This window comes from Sapajus apella, unplaced genomic scaffold (assembly GCF_009761245.1).
Source record: "Sapajus apella isolate SASKATOON/1434 unplaced genomic scaffold, GSC_monkey_1.0 scaffold7, whole genome shotgun sequence".
NCBI classification, from domain to species: Eukaryota; Metazoa; Chordata; class Mammalia; order Primates; family Cebidae; genus Sapajus; species Sapajus apella.
The window spans coordinates 38,721,919-38,742,003 of record NW_022436947.1 but is presented as its reverse complement, the minus strand read 5'-3'; the positions used below and the strand labels follow the sequence as shown (position 1 = coordinate 38,742,003).

The 20,085-nt window shown below is 36.3% G+C and overlaps 1 protein-coding gene across 8 annotated transcripts in view; it reads right to left on the bottom strand.

Annotated features, from left to right (window-relative positions):
* The window catches only part of PHTF2 (putative homeodomain transcription factor 2), a 171,416-nt gene that overhangs the window by 51,447 nt on the left and 99,884 nt on the right, over nt 1-20,085 (bottom strand). For 5 of the 8 annotated variants that reach the window (XM_032276420.1, XM_032276425.1, XM_032276426.1 and 2 more), the window contains exons 3-7: nt 17,841-17,897; nt 10,554-10,623; nt 9,084-9,242; nt 2,093-2,258; nt 486-650 (exon numbers count right to left, since the gene is read on the bottom strand). In XM_032276420.1, coding sequence (XP_032132311.1) covers nt 486-650; nt 2,093-2,258; nt 9,084-9,242; nt 10,554-10,623; nt 17,841-17,897 — 617 coding nt within the window. Of the gene's footprint in view, nt 1-485; nt 651-2,092; nt 2,259-9,083; nt 9,243-10,553; nt 10,624-17,507; nt 17,520-17,840; nt 17,898-20,085 lie in introns of all 8 variants that reach the window. The other 3 variants (XM_032276419.1, XM_032276424.1, XM_032276423.1) reach the window with 2 other exon arrangements.

Genomic DNA, 20,085 nt, shown 5'->3' with positions numbered 1-20,085 from the left:
CACTTGAGGTCAGAAGTTCACACTAGCCTAGCCAACATGGTGAAACCCCATCTCTACTAAAAACACAAAAAATTAGCGGGGTGTGGTAGCACGCACCTGCAATCCCAGCTACTTAGGAGGCTAAAGCAGGAGAATCACTCGAATCAGGGAGGCAGAGGTTGTAGTAAGCCAAGATCGTGCCACTGCACTCTAGCCTGGGTAACAGAGCCAGACTGTCCAAATAAAAATTAAAAAAAAAAAAAAAAAAAAGGAAATCCTAACTAAATGTACTTTGGTATATTCATTCTCATATAGATGTATTTATACATGACCCCAAAAAACTTTGTGGTGTCTATTTTTCCTTTATCTATATTATTATAATTTATCAAAACAAAATCCATGAGGCTGTCATATTTAAAGTAATTAATATTCATTACCTGAGACTGAAGTGTCAGAAAAGGGATAGTGCATCTCTATGCCATATAAAGCCTTAAATAAATACAAACCCTGATAAAAAGAAGGCAGCATGCCAGAGATCTCTGAAGACAGCGCCAACGCTGTGAGAGGTGCTTGTACCGTGGCTCTGAATTGCTCCCTCTTGTGTGTTATCTGTGGTACTAGAACCATCTCCTTCCCTATGTACTTCCAAATGGGCTGCTTTTCTTAATTTCCTTCATCAGAAGAGATTAAGAATGGAAGGCAGCTTTAACATTTTAGTAACTACTTTCTTGGTAGTACAATCAAAATTTTGGAAAACATAAACACAGAAACATAACAAAACTTAGATTTACTAGATAAAATTTAATCCAAATATCATGGTGCATATTCAAGACCAATTTCTAGAAATATTAAGGTATTGGTCCTTGCTTATACTGGCTGGTCAGCGGATAGAAGGTTTTAAGGATGGCATTGAGCAGATATTTACAAAAGCATTTCTTCCCTATTTGACTGCCACTTATCTGCAGATGAAGAAAGAAGAAAATTTAGATTGGAGAGAATTATAATCTAATTCATCAACATTGCTATTATCTAATGTAGGTATTATCTTTTAAAACTGAGATGGGCTTAAATCTCAGCACCCAAAAACTACAAGTGTCATAATCTCTTAGCAACGATATTCAAAAGAGGATCTGCTCCAAAAGAACCTTAAAACGAATTCCAGGGTACTAGGTGGCCTGTGAGAGATGCTATGTTTAATGAATCAAAGGGCAATATTAAACAGATCCAAATAGAATTTAGTGGCCAAGCATGGTAGCTCACGCCTGCAATCCCAGCACTTTGGGAGGCCAAGGCGGGCAGATCACGAGGTCAAGAGATCTAGACCATTCTGGCCAACATGGTGAAACCCCGTCTCTACTAAAAATACAAAAAATTAGCCGGGTGTGGTGGCACGCACGCACCTGTAGTCCCAGCTACTCGGGAGGCTGAGGCGGAATAATCGCTTGAACCCAGGAGGCGGAGGTTGTAGTGAGCCGAGGCTGTGCCACTGCACTCCAGCCTGGTGACAGAGCAAGACTCCGTCTCAAAAAAATAAATAAATAAAAATTTAAAAAATTAAAAAACTAGCCAGGCAGGGTGGCATACACTTTTAGTCCCAGCTACTCAGGAGGATGAGGTGAGAAGACCACTTGAGCCCAGGAGGTCCATGCTGCAGTAAGCTGGACTCCAGACTGGGCGACAGAGTGAGAGGGTGAGACCCTGTCTCAAAAAAAAAAAAAAAAGGAATAAAACAAAACCAACAAAACCAAATTGCATTTAGTAAATACGGTTTAGCTGAAATTTTTTCTAGGTTTTTGTTTCTGCCAAAGCATCTTAGAAATACAAGATTTTATAAATAGTAGGAATTATCATCAATCTAGCTAACATATATTGTCTACATTGATATTAGGTGACTAGAAATGAGCTTCAAGGAAAATAAACAAACAAAAAAAAACACAGACGTGGTCTTAAAACGGCCTTGAAGCAAATATAGAAGCTAAATCATTTGGTAATTGATTCTGAAGCTCAGTGTTTTATTTGAAAGAGCAATTTTACAAGATAAGAGGAGTCAAGAACAATTGTGGATTCAAATTACATAAATATACAAAAAGATTACTTTTCAAAAAAACAGTACCTTCTTCTTTTACCCCCTGTACTTAGAGGAGGTTTGGGTGTTCTCGTGGAAACAATCTGGCAGTGCACAGTTCCCAGGAGCAGCATCAGCCATATTGGCCCAATCACCTCTGTCAGAGGTATGCTATGTGGACTAGAAGCGGAACAGAATAATACTATTGCAGCAACTACAAAAAGGGAAAGAAAATATGCTTAATTATAGATCTGATAGTCACCCCGTCAAAACTTTTAAAATTGTTTTTACGTTACTTTTTGCCAAAATGTTTTTCTAAGTTTAAATGAGTTTAAAATATTACTACAGACAAGCTCTTTCAGACTGTTTTACTGTCTGCCACAGCCTAACCCTGGTATTTCGCAATAAACTCTTGGAACAAGACAACACCTAACATAGTCTCTAAAGTACACCTCAACACTGCAACGTAAATTAGATGCATATGAATCTAAGGACATTTCTAAGTAACATCACAGACAGTCAAAGAACCACCCTAACCTCAAGTACAGTATTTGTTTTACAAATAAAGAAATCTTATGATAAGTGTATAATACAGCTATAAAGAGCTTCTTATTAATAGAGGTCTATCTCCTTAGAATTAATAACAAATTTACTTAGGCATATTTTCCAGAGAAACCACTCAACATCCATCAACGCTAACTACTACTACATGAAAGGAAAATCTTGTTTTTGCCTACACAGCATCCCTTGGACTTTCTAGACATAAACTCTCTTTACCTTTGAATAGTCTTCCTCTTTTATCCATCAAACAAACATTCTGATTTCTCCCACCTTAGGGACAGACATGTAATCTAGGCTTGTCACAGTCTTAGTAAGTCTGAATACCAAAGTTTATAAAAAGATGGGCAAGTGACCTGAGCAGGGCCAGTCAGTCTTTTACAGGGACTAATATAGGTGCTTCAAGAAGACCTTTCTCCTAGATCACAAACACTAAAGACTATGAAAAAATGAAATTGCTTGGGGCCACTTTAGCCACCATCCAGAGAGAGCCAACCTAAGAATGTGACCAGCAAGACCAGATTCAACAGCAAAAAAAAAACTGAAGATATTATCTGAGCCTCTTGATTCAGCCATGCCTGAATCCAGGGCTAAGGAGTACCTAAAATAAAATGTAAATATTAGAAGACTTTTGGTCATTTTGTTACGTGTGATCATGGTAATGTGGTTATATAGTGTGCTTATTTTGAAGAGACACACATTGATATATTCAGGGGTAAAATGTCTCAATGTATATAATTTACTTAACAAAATAGGTAAGTAAACATCCCACAATGTTAATAATTGTTAAGGAGATGGGTATTTGGGTGTTTAGGGTGACCATGTAATTTATCATGTAAACCAAGACGCTTTTTTTTTTTTTTTGCATTTTAGGTTTTGGGGTACATGTGAAGAACATGCAAGATTGTTGCATAGGTACACACATGGCAGTATGATTTGCTGCCTTCCTCCCCATCACCTATATGTGGCATTTCTCCCCATGCTCTCTCTCCTGAACTCCCCACCCCCCCACTGTCCCTCCCCTACTTCCCCCCTGACAGACCCCAGTATGTGATGCTCCCCTCCCTGTGTCCATGTGTTCTCACTGTAAACCAAGACACTTTAGAGAGTGAAAGGAGAGATGTTAATAAAAGCACCAGGACAACATGAGTAAACTTGGAATTGGACAATCCCAGGCAAACTGGGACATATGGCCACCCAGCTGTTGTACCATTCTACCTAGTTTCCTATTTTTTTTTTAACATTTATGATAAACAGTAAAAATAATCAAAAAACTCAACTTCCTGCAAAAGCTAGTTTGCATTGTTTCCGCCATCTGCAACTCAAAGAATCCTGGTCTAACATACAGAAGCTTAAAACACCACTTAATCTGCTAAGATACTTAAAAGAGTATCATGAAAACAAATTTCAACTGTACATGATCATAAGTAATAAAGTTCCTTAAAAGAAAAAACAAAAATTTTAAAATGCCAATCATCTTTAAGAATTACCCTGGAATTTAACCCAAATTCTCTAGTTCTTCCATAACAGTCTGGAATTTTCAAAAGCAGAGTCTTTTTTGTTTTTAATATGAATTCTAATGTGACTTTTATTAACTTCTTTAATATTTTTGAGCAGTGGTTTATTCTTCTGTATATCTATATAGTATACAGCATACATATACATATAGTATATAGGCACTATAATAGGTTTTAGGTGAGGTAATACATGTAAAACGTTTGGAAAAGCTGCTTATACACAGTAAATGTACACTGAACATTGATCAACTCTAATTTTAAAAGAGAAGTACAAATGCTTACTTAAGAAGTTCAGAGTTTCAGACACAAAGTAGAACATCTTTAAAAACTGTAGGTTTATATAACCTGTAGCTGGTTATTTATCTGAACTCTTTCAGCCCTGTGATCACCATTCTCTGTAACGCTAGGGTTGGGAGCATACAAATTATATTTTCTGTGTATCTTAAAAGGAAGTTATTACATACTGTGAAATTCTGACAACAAGGCATTAGAAAAAGGGGAAGAAGCCACTTTCTTCTTCTCTTTTTCCTCTCTTCTGGCCAAATCTCTCTAAAAGTGTTCATGTCCCTCACATGGTCTCAGTTCCTGAGACAGTGGCTCTTCTTGACTCTGGTATCACCTTCTCCTTTTTGTTTTCCTCTACATGGAGAAAACATTCACTTATTTTATAATGCTAAGTTATACTTTTTGAGCATTTAATGAAGTCCTACAAAACAGACAGTGCTGCTAGAGATTTCTGGTGGAGATCAACTAAGACAGATTGTTGTTGGGAACAAACAGTTCCAAGGCAGGACTTCACATACTGGGCAAGTAGATCTCTAGGAATAGGCCAGATGCAATAGCTCACACCTGTAATCCCAGCACTTTGGCAGGCTGATGCGGGTGGATTGCTTGAGCCCAGGAGTTTGAGGCCAGCCTAGGCAACATGGTGAAACCCTGCCTCTATTTAAAAAAAAAAAAAAAAAAAATTCAACAATAGGCTGGGAATGGTGGTGCATGCCTGTAGTTCCAGCTACTCAAAGGTGGCAGTAGGAGGAATGATTGAGCCTGGAAAGTCGAAGCTGCAGTGAGCCATGACTGCGCCACTGCACTCCAGCCCGAGCAACAGAGAGACCATGGTATCTCACACCTGTAATCCGAGCACTTTAAGAGTGAGGTGGGAGGATCACTTGAGGTCAGGAGTTTGAGACCAGCCTGGGCAACATATTAAGACCCCATCTCTACAAAAATAAAAATAAAAATAATTAGCTGGGCATGGTGGCATGCTCCTATAGCCCTGGCTACTTGGGAGGCCGAGGCTGGATGATTGCTTGCCCTTGGAGTTCGAGGCTGCAGTGAGCTATGATTGTACCACTGCACTCCAGCCTATGCAACAGAGCAAGACCCTGTGTCTAAAAAACAGAATAGAATAATCTTCCATTTTTAGGCTTGTTAATTTGTAAGATTTAGTGGTAATTAGGCAATGAAGAAAAAAAGACAAGACACAGTCTCTGCTCCCTATCCCTTAATTTAGACCAGGAGTATCCAATCCTTTGGCTTCCCTGGGCCTTATTCCAAGAACTGTCTGGGGCCACACATAAAATACACTAACAATGGCTGATGAGCTTTAAAAAAATTGCAAAAAAAAAAATCTCGTAAGGTTTTAAGAAAGTTTACGAACTTATGTTGGGCCACATTCAAAGCCATCTTGGGCAGCATGTGGCCTATGGGCCAAGGGTTGGACAAGTCTGATTTAGAGGAAAACAGGGACATACAGAAAAACAATGAAAATACCTGCTATGAACTAAACTGTGCTCCTTTCATCCTCCTCACACAAATGCATATGCTGAATGAAGCCCTACCCACAATATGACTACCTTTGGAGACAAGACCTATAAGGAAGTAGTAAAGGTAAAACAGATGCACAAGGGTAAAGCCTGAAGCTTCACATAAGGGCTACTGCCCTTACATGAAGAGGCAGAGAAACCAGAGTATCTCTTTCTCCACTCACACACACAACAAAGGCCCTGTGAGGATATAGCAAGAAGGTGGCCATCTACAAATCAGAGAGGCCCCATCAGACACCAACCTTGATGTCGTCTCACTCTTATACTTCCATCCCTCAGAATCGTGAGAAAATAAATTTCTGTTGTATAAGCCAACCAATCTGTGGCATTTTGTTACGGTAGCCCAAGCTGACTAATATAATACTTACGATTAAGTGCTATAATATATGTAAGAAAGATACGTAACTACACTGGGGGGTTATGAAAGGATTCTCAAAGAAAGTGATGTCTGATGCCTAATCTAAGTCTGAGAGAACAAGAGAATTGATTAAACAAAAGGGAAAAGGGCTACCTCAGGCAAAGGGAGTTGCATGTCCAAAGGTATATAGGCAAAAAACCACAGAATGTTTAAGAAACAGCCAAGAGCTAGGTTAGCCTAGTTAAGGTGGGATAGAAATTCAAAAGGGATTTATAGAAAACTCAGCTTGCATCTTGAAAGCAATGACAACTGGTGAAGAAATTCAGACCTTAAGTGGCTGGTTTTAATTTGTCATTTAATAGGTAAATGGACAGAAGGTAGAAGATAATATAAGGTATCCTAGCAGTAACCTGGGCAACCAAGACATGGAGAAGTGGAAATAGAGCTGAGAATGCATAGTTGAGATACTTAAAAAGCATGTAATTGAAGTAAAAAACTATACACAGTTGTAAAAAAATCAAATCTGACTGCATTTGATTCTTTCTGCCTTTCAAGAAGTGCGGACAAGAATGAGAACATAACTCAGAGATCACTGCAGCACCTTGCTTTTCACAGGGTGCTGCAATGGAGATAGAAGTACAAGTGGTTTTCAAAGGTATTGGCAGTCTGCCGAGGGTCATTAGAGTCACATCATGACTTTGGCACTGGCTGTGTGATTTTAAGAAGGTTAAGTCATTTCTCTAACTAAGCTTTACTAGGAGAATGCTTAGTGAGTTCATCATAAGGGCCTTCTGATTAAACTTGGGTTCTGAACTGAAAAATATCTCATTTAATGCCCAATCTAACCTGTGTTCCCTATTTAATACTTAGAGGAATGAGTAAGTAAATTTCAGACACAATATTATTATACAATGTCAGTGAACTTTTAGATACACTGGAAACTTGTTTGTCCTGGAATACTAGAAAGCAGCAATAATTTAAAAAGCACAACACACTGTGATATACAACCAATAATACTGAATTACTCTAATAAGCTATTGCAATTTCTGACCACATTTGAATAAAGTTTTCTCCTCTAGGTCAGCCAGAAAACCCTTGAAGATAACTATACTCAGATTAAGCTCTCTCAAGTACTTTTGAGAAGAAAATAAGAAAAATAATAACTAGAAAATATTTGAGAAAAATAAATTTAGAAGAACTGTCATGTAACGGCATTATAAACAAAAGACTGATTTTCAAAAAACAATGACAAATCATGTATAAAATCTTTAGAAGTGTGATTACATTTAATTCCAGGCATTTTAAGACTATCATAAAAAATAATTCAAACTGTAAGAAAAGATTGATAAATATGTTCACTATAGCAGTAATTATAATAGCAAAAAACAGCAATCAGCTTAACTGCCCAATATTGATGTGGGACAAGATATTTCCTAGAACTTAAGAGTCATATTTACAAAGACTTTGATACTTATTATGACATTAGGTAAAAAAAATATATATATGTAGCTGTTCATATAAAATAATCTCAACTATTTAAAAAGTGTTATAAGCTCAAAAGCAGGATGATGGGTAGTTTTTTTTCTTTCATACTTTCTACATTTTTCAGATCTTCTGCCATGAAGATATTATATCTTTAATCAGAACACACACACACACACACTCTCTCTCTCTAATAACAACCACCACAACATCATCGTAGTCCATACCCTTTTATGTATGTAAGATGTACCCTGGCTTAGAATAAACAATTTTATCTAAATAAGTCTGTAGTTTTTATTATATTTTTGTTACTTAAAAAGTATCTCTTACTTAGAGGCCGGGCGCGGTGGCTCACGCCTGTAATCCCAGCACTTTGGGAGGCCGAGGCGAGTGGATCACGAGGTTAAGAGATCGAGACCATCGTGGTCAACATGGTGAAACCCCGTCTCTACTAAAAATACAAAAATTAGCTGGGCATGGTGGCGTGTGCCTGTAATCCCAGCTACTCAGGAGGCTGAGGCAGGAGAATTGCCTGAACCCAGGAGACAGAGGTTGCGGTGAGCCGAGATCGCGCCATTGCACTCCAGCCTGGGTAACAAGAGCGAAACTCCGTCTCAAAAAAAAAAAAAAAAAAGTATCTCTTACTTAGAATCTGTTGAGAAAACACATTTAAATCATCATTCAGGGTTGTAATCATGGTTTTTATTTTTAAAAAAAATATTAAAACGAATGACAGGACATCAACCAAGTGAAAATAACTGCTTGTTCATGGGATGGAGAATATTTCTTCTTCAGTTTCTAAATGCTCTACCGTGTTATTCATGTTGTTATATACTGCTCCTAAGACTATGCACTTGAATGTTGTGTTAGGAGGCATCATAAGAGCTGTTAAGTGTATGGCTCTGGAATCAGAATGCTTAGACTTGAATCTGGGCTCTAACATACTTGATGACTGTGTGGCTTTGGGCCCTCAGGTCTTTCAGGTCCCACATCTATATGTGAAGCACAATGATAGTCTCTATACTTCACTGGGTTGGTGTGAGAATTAAATGAAACTGTAGAAAGCACCCAGGAGAGTGGATATTTTTCTTTAACCATCTACAAATTCAAATATTCATAAAATTATATTGGAAAATAACTTTGTTTTCTCAAATATTTTTAATACCAAATCGATTATATGCCTTTATTAACATACTCATACCTCATACTCAGTAGTTAGTACATGTTTAAAACAAAGCCTTATTAAACCTAAAAATGTAAGATTCTGAAAGTTAAAAGCAAAAATCATTTAATTATACCTTGAAGAAGATAAAGGACAAGAAGCCAGAAAAAGATGACCTTTGATGTTACTTGTAACCACCACCGGAAGAAAAAGGGGAAAAATACAACTCGAACAATTCCCTTTCTGGTCAGGGAAGTCCAAGGACTTTCAGGCTTTGCCTTTGCAAATGCAGACCCTGAAAAAAGTATAAAAGGACAACAGAGTATATTTACATATTATTCTTTCATTTCTTTAAAGAAAAAGTTTCAATGTTTGAAAAACACCACATAATTTTATTCTGTATTATACTATGAGTGAGAAATGTCCAATTTGTAGACACTTTATTTATTATATTTTATTTATTTATTTTGAGACGGAGTTTTGCTCTTGTTGCCCAGGCTGGAGAGCAATGGTACAATCTCACCTCACCACAACCTCCGCCTCCCAGATTCAAGCAATTCTCCTGCCTCAGCCTCCCGAGTAGCTGGGATTACAGGCATGGGCCACCATGCCTGGCTAATTTTATATTTTTAGTAGTAGAGATGGTGTTTCTCCATATTGGTCAGACTGGTCTTGAACTCCTGACCTCAGGTAATCCACCCATCTCAGCCTCCAAAAGTGCTGGGATTACGGGTGTAAGTCACCTCACCCGGCCAATTTGTAGACACTTTTAAGTATTTTGAAGAAAAAAAAAATTAAACAAAAAAAAAACATTTTTTGAAATAAAAGCAGAATTTCTCCCACATATTTTATAAATATAAAACAATATTCAAATGTCAGATCCAGGTAGGAATTACAAATGACCACTTTAATTATTTTTTGGTTGCTTTTTTTTTGAGACAGGGTCTTATTCTGCTGCTCAGACTGGTGTCAAACTCCTGGGTTCAAGAGATCCTTCTGCCTCAGCTTCCCAAAGTGCTGAGATTATAGGTGTGAGCCATTGAACCTGGTCCCATTCTCTCTTTTTAATACTATTCTTGTCTTCATTAAGGCTCACAACATTTTTATTTCTACAAAAACAGACAGACAGATAGATATCTGATATAGTTTAAATATTTCTCCCAGTCCAAATGTGATGCTGAATTGTAATACCCATTGCTAAAGGCAGGACATAGTGGGAGGTGTATGGATCATGAGGGCGAATCCTTCATGGCTTGACGCTGTCCTGGAGATAGTAAGTGAATTCTTAAGAGATCTGGTCATTTAAAGTGTGTGGCACCTCCCCGCCACCACTCTCTCTGGCTCCTGCTCTGGCCATGTGATGTGCCTGCTCCCGCATGCCTTCTGCCATGAGTAAAGCTTCCCGAAGCCTCCCCAGGTACTGTGCTTCCTGTACAGCCTGCAGATCCATGAGCCAATCAAGCCTTTTTTCTTATAAATTACCCAATCTCAAGTATTTCTTTATAGCAATGCAAAAGCAGCCTAATAAAATATTTTAACCTATTTTGAATTGTTTCTTCCAGGACAATGTCTACTTGTATTAAACTTTTGTTTATCCAAGACTCACCTCTTACAAGATCAACATCTATGAGGTCTGGTTTCACATGTGCCGTTTTCTTTGGTTTATTCCTTAGCCCCTACAATATATTAAAAGAAGTACTGAATTTACATACATGCATACATATATACATACATACACTTAAATACATACATACATACATACACTTAAATCTAAAACAGGATAAAATCAATTTCTAAAGCTTTCAATTTAAAATAAAATTGTTAATAGTACAAAATGTAACATATGATGCATTTGTTACAAATGGAACACAATTACAGTATTACAATAAATTTCATTACTGTCTAAAAAGATATATTTAGAGATGTGTATAACATGCCAGGCCAGTTTATTACTAACAGTAAAATTCTAATACAAATACTATTACTTCCAAGCAAATTTAGGTATACAGCTTTAGGTGTAGGGAGAACTGCATTGGCCCCATACTGGCATTAGGAAAGTGTTAAGGCTAGCTAGGGGAGCAGCGGCCCTGAAGGGACCTCAAAGTGTAATGCTGGAGGCATTACTGCAGAAAGTAGTATATCACACAGTTGAGGACCAGAAAGGATGCAAATTTCTCAGCAGACGCCAATCAGTTGAGACCCAGAGAGGATGATGCACTGCTCATGGTTGCCATTATGTTCACATGTCAACCCCTCATCAGACCATAAATGCCACCTCATCACCTCAGAACTTAAGACACCATGACCAGGAAGAGAGGGAGGGAGAGGCGGCTGTCATAAACTGAATTCATTTAAACTTGAAATTATTAAACAGAGTAAGATTAAGTTTCTGCTATCAGTATACAGAGTAAAGTAAGGGTATAGATCAAAACCAGTGGAAAAAAAAAAACCTAAAAGAAAATAAATTACTCTATTACTTAAGACAAGAATGTTAAGAATTGGTAGAGCTAACAAAAATAAAAATGGAGAAAACCAAAAATAATCGGAAGAGCTTAAGCTAAACTCTTCAGGAGCCAAGTGCTGCGAGATGACACAAGTATTTAGATGTTCATTTAATTAAGTGACACAAGTGTTTTTTATTCATTCAATTAAGCAAGTAACTGTGCAGTAAATCCAGTCTCTGGTCCTAGTCCAAGTAACAATGACACTCCCCATCAAAGTAAAAATCTGATTAAGTATTCCGTTTGTGTCTAAAACAAAGAAGAGAACCACATTTGAGGTCAGAATTAACTGAGGTGCCTAAACAAAAAATGTGCCCTGAAACCAAGACGTAATTAATTTTTAAATCCCTTCAAATAGTTCAGTTTGAAGTTGCAAACCACCCAGAGATACAAAAACAAAAATGAAAGAGAAAAAAAGGGTAAAAGTTAAAGAAATAACAATGATAATTTTATAAATAGTCGATCCTCATATTCTCAGATTCCATAATTGCAAATAGATCTACTTGGTAAAATTTCTTTGTATCCCCAAATCAATGTTCATGGTGCTTTTGCCCTAATTTGCAGACAAGCATGGAGTGGAAAAAAAAAAAAAAACTGAGTCACCCAACGTGCATGTTCCCAGCTGAGGTTAAACAAGGTGATGCTTTAAAGTTCTTGTTTCAGCTCTGATTACTGTAAACAGTGTCCTCTTCATGGTCTATTTGTTGTTGTGTTTTTCACATTTTTGTTCTTTTTGTTGGCAGTCCTGTTGTTCAAGATGGCCCTCAAGTATAGTGCTTAAAACACTGTCTAGTTTTCCTAAGTGCAAAAAGGCTGTGATGTGCCTTGTAGAGAAAATGTGTTAGATAAACTCTGTTCGGCCAGGCACAGTGGCTCATGCCTTTAATCCCAGAACTTTGCGGGGGCCAAGGCAGGCAGATCACTTGAGGTCAGGAGTTTGAGACTAGCCTCGTCAACATGATGAAACCCCATCTCTACTAAAAATTAGCCCGGCATGGTGGCACTCGCCTGTAATCCCAGCAGCTTGGGGTGGCTGAAGCACAGAGAACTGCTTGAACCCATGGGGTAGAGGCTGCCATGAGCCAAGATCATTCCAGCCTGGTGACAAAGCAAGACTCTGTCTCAAAAAATGTATATAAAATAAAAAATTTTAAAAAATAAAAACCTCTGTTCAGATATGATTTACAATACTGTTGGCCATAAGTTTATTGTTAATGAATCAAAAATATATATTAAATAAGGTGTCTTTAAACAGAAACACATATAAAACAAGGTTCTGTATTAATTGGTTTACAAAAGTGTTGTGACTAAAGGCTTGCAGGAACCTAACTCTGTATTTCCCCAAACAGCAGTGGTCCAGTATTTGCTAATTCAGTGTTCAGGGTTGACTTTATAGAACATAGCTACCCCAAATAATGAGTATGGGCTGTATCTGTATGTTATTTCTGATTTTAACATCACTATAGAGTGGCTGATAGATTAGAAATCATTCCCAAGATTTTGCAAATTGGAGAGGCAATTGTAATAATACATACATTTAAACAAAATTTCGTTAATAAAGGACTATTTTGATTTGGTATTAAACTTATTACAGTAAGGCTCTACCTTTATTACTGTAAAAATATTTGAAAATAGTAATATTTTAATTTACTTGTTTTTATAAATTGCTTCCCTAACAACTTGAAAGTAACCTTATTGCCAATGTCTTCTGACTAATCTGAATCTTAATTTATCACTGTATATCTAATATTTTTATCAAGATTGTTTAAAGAACTGAAAGTCCTTATAAGAGAAATAGCAAGTTGTCTTGATTTCTGCAACTATTGTTTTTCAACATGCTTCTTCTACTTGACCTTGCTTATATGTCGTTCATTTCCAATTTTATATTCTATTAAGATATATTTATTTTGAGCTCCATTGTAAAGCCACATCCTAATAGCCAGTTTCAATAAAAATTTCCCTCCAAAGTAGCCTATTTAAAGGTTTTTTTTTAAAAAAAGAAAACCAGAAGGCCAGGGGCGGTGGCTCAACCTATAATCATAGCACTTTGAGAGGCGGGTGGATAATCTGAGGTCAGGAGTTCAAAACCAGCCTGCCAACATGGCAAAACTTCATCTCTACTAAAAATACAAAAATTAGGCATGGTAGCGGGCGTCTGTAATACCAGCTACTTGGGAAGCTGAGGAAGGAGAATTGCTTGAAACTGGGAGGTGGAGGATGCACTGAGCTGAGATTGCACCACTGCATTCCAGCCTGGGTGACAGAGTGAGACTCTGTCTCAAACAAACAAACAACAACAACAACAAAAAAAAACAACAGGAAAATTTCACTGCTAAGTCACAAAAATGAAAGATAGCATCAAGATATGAAAATTCATAAAATCTGATTTTAATTAAGTAGATATTTTACACTGGAAACTTTTCAATTGGCTTGGGGTAAACTACATTCACACAAAGTAACATAGTTTTCAGTACTATAATGAACTTTTAAACAATTTAAATAAATAAAAAATGAAAAGTAATTTTTTAAAAAATGAAATTTTAAAAACTATTGTTGTTTTATGTACAAACTAGAAAGTAGAAACAAGCAGCACAAATACAATTAGTACCCAAGAATAAAAATATTTTATTTATTAAATATAATTTAAATTGTTATAGTATGCTCCTATAGTGAAATGACTCAAACACAGTAGTATAAAGTTTTTTATTTAAAAAAAAAATTCTCTTTGGCCCAACACAGATAATGCTGGGCCCAAAAAAAAAAAAAAATGAAATGGGCTGTTTAAGTTTAGAAACTGTTACTACTCAGTTATCTAGACTTCCATGTACTGTTAATATTTAGACTCCATCAAAATACATAAACAGTTTCATTTTCTAGAAATATTGTTTAGTTTCCCCATCCCCCTTCTCTCTGTAATGACTTTATAAGCTTTATGGTGAAGGTTTAAAAGTCTAGTAGATACTAAAACAGAAAAAACTTCCAAATTTGCTTGTAAATTTTGGTCAAGGTGATCAGGAAAAAAACAAAGTTTTTAGGTACAATTTCTGAAACGGATATAAAAAAATAATTTGCAACTAACAAATGATTTTACACTTTAGCAATATCAACTCTGGGTCTGTAAATGAAAAATAAACATTTCCAAAAAATATATTTTTTTGTCTTTGATTTCTCTAGTAGTTGCTCACTGCTTTGACAATAAAGGAATCAATCACATGGGACAAACTCAATACACTTGGTACACTGTTATCTAAACAACAGGTTGAGTGGTTTCTTAAAATTCAAATATTAACACTAATACACCACAGTCATGAGCCTCTCTACCTTCCTTAGACTAAATACAAAATGATTTTACACTAAATAATTTGCCTCTACTAGAACATTTAGTAAGAATGAAATGTGCTTTTAAGCTTTTTAACAAATTGATCCTTTTAATTCAAAGTAACAAGAGTAGGGAGGATGATGATAAGTTGATTATGTATGTATGTACATATTTTTTAGAGACAAAGTCTCACTCTGTAGCCAGGCTGGAGTGTAGTGGTATGATATGGCTCACTACAGCCTCCAACTCCTGGGTTCAAGTGATCCTCCTGGCTCAGCCTCTCAAGTAGGTGGGACTGCAGGTATGTCCCAGCTAATTAAGAAAAAATATTTTTTTAAGAGCTAATGTCTCACTTTGTTACCCAAGCTGTTCTTAACTCATGGACTCAAGCAATCCTCCCACCTTGGCCTCCCAAAGCGTTGGGATTTCAGGTGTGAGCCAGATAAGTTGATTAATGAGTAGAGTGTACATTATTCAAGTGATGCATACCCCAAAAGCTTTGACTTGACTATTATACAAGCTATACGTGAAACAAAATTGCACACGTACCCCATGACTTTGTACAAACAAAAAGAAAAAATAAAAAACATCTATAATTCTGTGGCTCTACGTACATCCACAATATTGTGCAATCATCACCACTATCTAGTTTTAGAAAATTTTTTATCACCCCAAAAGGATAAAAAAATAATGAGAACAAGTTTTCTTTAATTTTGTCTTATTTTTAATCTTTGTTCTTAAAGACTAGTCAAGTGCAGTAGCGGGAAAGGGGGAACGAATAGAACAAGGAGTTCATCTGATCTTTGACTGTGAACAACTGAGATAACTTGCTACCTTCAGACCGGCCAAAAGAGCAAGATTTTATATTTTTAATTTTTCAATTACTATTACAAGGTATTATCTTTAAAGGGAGACATACTTCAGAAATAAATTGTAGGTCCTAACTTTCCCTAATATACAGGAGTATATTAGTTACTACATTCTGTGTAGTAACTAATAGAATCCTTCCTCACCCAAATCTCTATTTAGGCATCAAAATAGTTCTTTTTTAATAAAAGGAAATTACATAAGTAATGTAGTAATTTGTAATGAATAGCTCCCAAAAACTAAAAAGTTATTTATATATTTTTTTTTCTGAGGCTTTTAAATTCCAAATCTGTCAAACTTGATAACACAACCTCTCAAAGTACTTAATATCTCCTGTCCAATGAATTAAAGGCTCTCTAAATTGTCAAAGAGAATAAAAGGTATTATAGCATCTTACTAGACCTCTCTGATGTTGTTTATTTGCCTGACTATCCCAACTCTTCTTCATACTCTCTCCATACTATTTTCTCATGGATCTCTTATTTCTCTTTCCTTCTTTACTTGGATCTCTTTATTTACCTACCCATTAAATGTTAGTTATTTCCCAATGCTCTGTTTTCAGCCCTTTTATTTCATCACTCAACAGAAATCCACTCATTCCTATGGCTCTATCTATATAATGTTTTATATATATATATATATCACATACAAATATATACCTACACATAGTCACACTTTACAAACTGAGAACTCTCAAATGTCCTGCCCAAGTATCAAATAGCTATTTCTGTAACAGAATTCTCAATGTGCTCTTCTTCCAGTATTTCCTATCATCCTTAGTGCTACCTGAGTATATTTATTAAAATATAATCTTCTGCTTAAAATCCTTCAATGTCTCCCCTGCTGTTTTCCAGATTATATCTAAATTCTTGGGGAAGGCATTAAGCCCCTTCATAATCTGACTTTCATTTTCCTTTCTAGTTTTATTCCTAATGACACTAATCTCCTTCCTCCATCCAACCTATTACAAAATCAAACTCCTTGAGGAGTCCTGCCTCAGTCATGTTCCTTCCATCCTTTATATATATTTCCATCTGCTCTTCATCTGTCTGAAATGTCTTCCTTAAGTTCAGGAACCACTTCCTCTATGAAATCTTTCCCAAACTCCCCAGCCTTGTCTCTCCCCTCATTCTCCTATAGAGTTTTAGACATGCCTCTCTTAATGGAATTTATCTCATGTGTAACTATGTATCTCCCCTACAAAACTATAACCCATTTTATCTTTGTGTCCCACGACTTAATCCTATATTTAACACATACCACAACTTTGTTAAGTGTATTAATTCTTCCTCAAAAGTTTAGAGATTATCACTGCCAAATGGGAAAGAATCCTGTTCTTTATTACAAGTGACTAAGTAGTGTAAACATTAACGAATTTTAACATTAACAAATTTTTGTACTGATTTTTAGTAACTAAAGACACTGGTTTTCAATCTAATGTAAACCTTTCTATACAAAATAGAAAATGTCAAGTAACTAAAGTAATACTGTCTGTGCCCAGATTAAATTTAGCTCGTGCAGAAACACACTGATTAGTATCTATGCAAATGAAAAATATAAATCTTATTACCAATAAAGAGTGCGGAGAAACAACAGATTCAGTTGAAAACCATTTTCATGCTAGCAAGGTAATCTATGAGAATATTTTATCAGTAGAAGAGACGTGATTACATGTTCAGGAAGAAAATGGCTACTACAAAAACATTTTAATTAGTGCTTTACTGTCCTAAATTTTTTTTTTAAATGACCAACTTTTTGGTGACTCTTTTTGAGTCAAAGTCAATCTGTTAGTAGCACCAAAAAGCAGATCTCAATTAAGGAAAGCAGCATTTGCACAGGGTCACTCAGGCAGGAAAAATCCTGAAACACTTACCAGTTTAATAAACTGTACAGAGCAATGAGAGCATCAAAGGGGAGGAAAGCAAACTAGAAGTATAAGGTGACAAGTAAAAGGGGAAAAAAGCTGACAAAAACATAGTCATTAGAAATCAAATTTTAAAAGAACAGAAAGATGATTAAAAAAAAAAACAAACCAACATCAGAAGTAAACATGACTATGGTAAATAAAGTTTACTTCTTTCTTTAAAAGCTTCAATAGAATAGTAATTTATATCTTAAAAGTATATTAAAAAAACACTACAGAAAATGTAATTAATAATTCACAGAACTATGTTTCAAAATAAACATAATGAAATAAACTCGTTACCTTGATTTCTCTTTGTTCAACAGACTTTTCCCATATTTGTTGATCATATGCTCCAATCTATGAAAAGAAGACAACACTACGTTAAATGATCATTGCTGGTACCCATCAAATAGGTACAACTCTGCATGAAATACAAGCAACTTCAGCACAGATTAGACTTCTCAAATCAGTATCATATTATCACAGTGGTTCTCAAAGTATGATTTCAGAACCAGCACTATTAGGGTCACCTTGGAACTTGTTAGAAATGCAGACTCTCAGGCCACACTCCAGAGTTACTGAATCAGAAATACAAGAGTGGGGCTCCAAAACTTATGTTTTAAACAGAGAGGGGAACAACAGAAAATGGGGACAAGTGAGGGAGGAGGTTCAAAGGAAAGAGAGTTCAGAAAAAAAAAAAAAAACTATCAGGTACTATGCTTAGTACCCAGGTGACAAAATAACCTATACACCAAACCCCCAAGTCATGAGTTTAAGTATATAACAAATCTGAACCTAAAATAAAAATTTTGAAATCCCTCTTGATGATTCTGATGTTAAAAACCACTGCCCTCGGGAATTCTTAATTGTAAATAAATATAACTGCTACAGCTCTGGTTTATTTGGGGAAAAACTCCGAAGTGATAAATTCTTTATGGTGTTATTTTTAAAGAAAAGTACTAATATTCTACACAATTAAAAATTTATAAACATGCAGACCACAATTACCACTTAAAGTTTAAACTGGAAAACAAAGTTGTGAAATGACTGCAGACAAAGGAAAATGATTATCAAACAATTTCTTATAGCTTCTTTCTATTATTCTTAGATGCTGGAAAGTTCTCTGAACTATACCTTCAACAGGGCAGGATGAACAAATCTTTCTTTTTTGTTCCCACCCAAGTTACTTGCTATTAGCTCCTAATGTCTCCAGTTTCCACTTAATTCCCCACATCCAAAAGGACAATGAAATGGGTCAACACCATGTAATTGTGACTAGGAATTTTCATTATCTGCATTAACTTAAAATTATAATTCTAAGAAATTAAAAGTATTTCAGATAACTACACTTAAGAGACTAGAGAAAGAAAATGACCAGAGATACGCAAAGATATTATAAGAAAATACAGGAGAAAAGAGTATTTTCTGACTCATAATTTACTCAAAAGTCCTTTAATCTACACATCATTTTATAAATCTCAATTTCAAGAACTAAGAAACTGAGAACACCAGAATGGTTTAAAAGTAGACACAAAGAAGGTAGAATAAAAGAACTTAAGTGACTCCATAAGAACCTTTAATGTCTGTTATTCTCTCTCTCTCTCTCTTGTGTTTTTTTTTTTTTTTTTTTTTTTGAGGTATAATCTTGCTCTGTTACCTAGGCTGGAGTGCAGTGGCATGATCTTGAATCACTGCAACCTCTGCCTCCTGGGTTCAAGTGATTCTTCTGCCTCAGCCTCCCGAGTAGCTGGAACTATAGGCGCATGTCACCATGTCCGGCTAATTTTTTGTATTTTTAGTAGAGATGGGGTTTCACTGTGTTAGCCAGGATAGTCTCAATTTCCTGACCTTGTGATCTGTACACCTAGGCTTCTCAAAGTACTGGGATTACAGCTGTGAGCCTCCACGCTGGGCTAGTCTTTCTTATACATTAACTTGCTCATATTAATTCTTCTGGTCCTGTAAATCCTATTCTCTTTTTCACCACTTTCTTATGACTCTTTTTTATTATAAAAGTCATATTATGGCCGGGCGCGGTGGCTCACGCCTGTAATCCCAGCACTTTGGGAGGCCGAGGCGAGTGGATCACGAGGTTAAGAGATCGATACCATCCTGGTCAACGTGGTGAAACCCCGTCTCTACAAAAATACAAAAAATTAGCTGGGCATGGTGGCGCGTGCCTGTAATCCCAGCTACTCAGGAGGCTGAGGCAGGAGAATTGCCTGAACCCAGGAGGCGGAGGTTGCGGTGAGCCGAGATCGTGCCATTGCACTCCAGCCTGGGTAACAAGAGCGAAACTCCGTCTCAAAAAAAAAAAAAAAAAAAAAAGTCATATTATGGCTGAGTGCAGAGGGGCTCTTGCCTGCAATCCCAGAACTTTGGGAGGCTGAGGTGGGAGGATCGTTTGAGGCAGGAGTTTGAGACCAATCTTGGCAACATCGTGAGACCCATCCCTACAAAAAATCAAAAAATTAGGTGGGTGTGGTGCCACATACTTGTAGTCCTATCTACTCAGGGGACTGAGGTGAGAGGATTGCTTGAGCCT